At 28.0% G+C, this 3,354-nt stretch overlaps 1 protein-coding gene across 1 annotated transcript in view; it reads left to right on the top strand.

Annotated features, from left to right (window-relative positions):
- Nucleotides 1-1,083: 1,083 nt before the first annotated feature.
- The window catches only part of LOC107479883 (triacylglycerol lipase OBL1), a 9,533-nt gene continuing 7,262 nt past the window's right edge, over nt 1,084-3,354 (top strand). Inside the window, exon 1 of the mRNA XM_016099984.3 lies at nt 1,084-1,522. Coding sequence (XP_015955470.1) covers nt 1,207-1,522 — 316 coding nt within the window. The 5' untranslated portion in view covers nt 1,084-1,206. The remainder of the gene's footprint in view (nt 1,523-3,354) is intronic.

Below are 3,354 nucleotides of genomic sequence, written 5' to 3'. Positions count from 1 at the left end.
CATTATTATATATAACTATCTTTTTTTTAAAAAAAATAAAAACCCAGTGGGGGCAAGTGCCCCCTCATGTCTCTTACTGGGTCTGTCCCTAGCTCCACCAATGTCGAAATCAGGGAATTGTCAAAAGTAAAATCCTGAGGGGTACGGTATCGTCGAATCTGGCCCCGGCCAAATACGGGACGATGGCGTCCGATGGAGGTAAAGTATGGTTCACTCGTCGGGGCAGTAGGAGGCAAGGCCTCTGAAAAATGATAAACAAAAAATTTTAGGCTTAAGAATACAATATTTTAACTTTCTAACGTACACATGTCTTTACATTACATATTCGATAATAGGCAAATCCTAATTACAGCATTATAAATACTAACAACATAGTACAGGAATAACAGATTTTCAAACTAATAATTATGTCATAGCAACCTAGTACAAGCGGATAGAGTTCTAAATTAAGCCTATAGACCTAACTCATAACTTATATACCAACGTTCCATATCTTCATGACTATTCTAACAATAGCAACAACATTAAATTTAACAACCGTAATAAAACTAACATCGAAATTGGCCACTCCGACATAATGTGTTGTCTCGTTTAGCCTGTTTATATCCTCACTATTCCCCACTTGGCGTGCCATCACCGCTTCAGTCACAGGTATAATCAGAAATGGTTAAAAGAGGAGAAAAATATGTTGAGAAAGTCAAACTGGAGTCTGGAACTAAGCTGTAAACGACTTTCATATATAGATACGTACGGGTTATATCTCGTTTACAGTGTAAACGAGATATACACATGTCACGCTGACGTGTCATATCTCGTTTATAGTGTAAACGAGATAACGTACATCTCGTAAAAATATTTATTTTGATTAATATTATATTTATTTTATTTATTAAAATAAAAAATCCCATGATGATCTCATATTTACTCTCATGTCCCATGTAATTTACTCGATTCATTAGAACCACATCTTTTTCTTTAAAAAGAAATAATAATAATCAGGCTGACAAAAACTTAGAAGACAACCTTAGCTTTTCCTAATTTAATTTTACCGTCTCTAGTAGTTTCTACCTTCTTTCTTCTTAGCCCCACTAATCACGTGCTGTTTGCTTTTCCCCTTTAAATACTAACAGCCCCGCTTTGCATCCGATCCCCAATCTTGTTCCTTAATACAATAATTATTAATTAATCTTTGGTCCTTAAGCGGCCATGGCCTCAGATTGCAACAAAGGGTTCGCAGACAGTTACATGTTGCTGAACCACGAAGACGCACACTTGGTTGACCTCGTTAAACTCTTGTTTTCGAAGAACGTGGGGAAGAGAAAGTTTGTTGATAGCCATGCAGGTGGAGATTATGAAGACAGCTTCGCGCACCGTTGGCTTATCTTTGTCTCTATCGTTCTCCAGAAACTGTTACAGTTTGTTGCGAAACCGTTAGCTTTCCTTGGAAACTGTATTGAGCGCTTCGTCAACTTGCTTCTTCTCAACGGTGGTTTCTTCTTCCTCATACTTAACTTTCTCAGGGGTTAGTTAATTACTTCTTTCAACTCATCTTCATACTCATATATCTTTTAATTTCCTGCTTTATTCTATTATTTTTAAACTCTCTGAATAAATTGAATTTTGACGTTTTAATTATGAAAAGATATAAACTAATTTGACTTTTTCTAATTGAAGATAGAATTAATTTTGTATAATTTTATCGAAAGTTTTTTTTGGGTAATTTGGTCAAACTAACAAAATTTTAATGTGCATCAAATTAGTTTATAGTTTTCAGGATTATAATTGTGTCTCCTTAATATTTTCACGGTCAAAATTATAATTTATTTTAAAAATGGAAAAATGGAAGAAGAGTTCAGGTGCAAACTAGAAACTATTAAGCACAATATAACTACTAACTAGACTAATTTGTGCTTAAGAAACTATTAATAATTTTTTTTACTAATTAAATGTGGTAGTTGGATAATCATTAGTTACACATACATTACTTTATAAGGACTTATAATTTTTTAATATCTGTCTCTTAAGAAAATTATTTTAAAATAGAAAGAATATAACTTTACAAATATTTGAAATCTTAAAAGTAAATAAATATTAAAATAAAGAGTAAAATATTATTTTGATCTTAATTTTGAATTAAATATTAATTTGATTCTTAATATTTTAATTGTCTTATTTTAGTCTCAAAAATTTTAAATAGACTGAACGTTGTTTCATATTTAAATTTAACACAAATAATTAGTATATTTAAAAACTAATGTAACATTCAATTTTAGTATATAAATAAAATTAATTGACCAATAATTATTAATATAAAAAATTTTGTTATTTGTTCAAGTTAAATTTAATGGTAGAATAATATTAAATTTATTTAAAATTAAAATAAAACGTTTGAAATATTAAGAACTAAATAAAAATTTAGTTCAAACATTAAATGATTAAAGACTAAAGTAGTACTTTATCTTAAAATAAAAAAAAATTGTTTAAAGAAAGTTTTGCTTCTTCTATTCGGATATCACTTTGAGGATTTCGCATTAACGCATCAGTCATTTTGTTTTATAAAGCCACAGTCAAAGCTTCAGATATTTAATTGTTGATAGTCCTGGTGCAAATCAATGTTAATTTGGAGTACTAGATCGGAGTGAGCTTAACTTAATAATTTTATAGTTCATACGTGCAGAAAAACGGTTTAACTGGAAGAAAAACTGACACAAAATATGTTTCACACGATATTATACAAAATTAATTATTAAAAGTTTTTTTTAAATAAGATGAATTAAAATAATTTTCGTGTATTAAATTAAATTAATCTAATAATTAATTTACTAATTCATTTAAATAAGTGTGTAAGATACTTAAAAAATCAAAGTAATTCTCGTAAAAAAGGTGTAAGAAATGGTGTGAACTCAATAACACCACACACAGGGACGGATCCAGAAATAGTATCATGGGCTAATAACATATATAATATTAAAAAATTATACAAAAAATTATATAATATAAAATATATTACAAAAATATATTGATAAAAAATATATTTTAAAGTACAAAAAATATGTATATACTTTTTATTAACGAAATGATCGATTCTTCGTTTCATAAAATTTATCGATAATAGAATTTGTGTCAAATTTTTTAACAATTTTCTTTTCAATATAGTTAAAAGACAATTAATAAGAAATTTATCTTTTATTTTGTTTCTGAATTATTCTTTACAATATTCATAGCTGAAAAAGAACTCTCAGTTGTAGTAGTTAAAATAGAAAAAATTAATAACAAATGAATCAAGAAAGACACTCATAAGAAGAAAAAATCTACTTTATGAGATTTAAAAAATTTTATTTAATAAAAAAATAT

This window comes from Arachis duranensis, chromosome 1 (genome assembly GCF_000817695.3).
Source record: "Arachis duranensis cultivar V14167 chromosome 1, aradu.V14167.gnm2.J7QH, whole genome shotgun sequence".
Lineage (NCBI taxonomy): Eukaryota > Viridiplantae > Streptophyta > Magnoliopsida > Fabales > Fabaceae > Arachis > Arachis duranensis.
The sequence above is the reverse complement of the archived record's forward strand: the minus strand, read 5'-3'. Positions and strand labels throughout refer to the sequence as shown.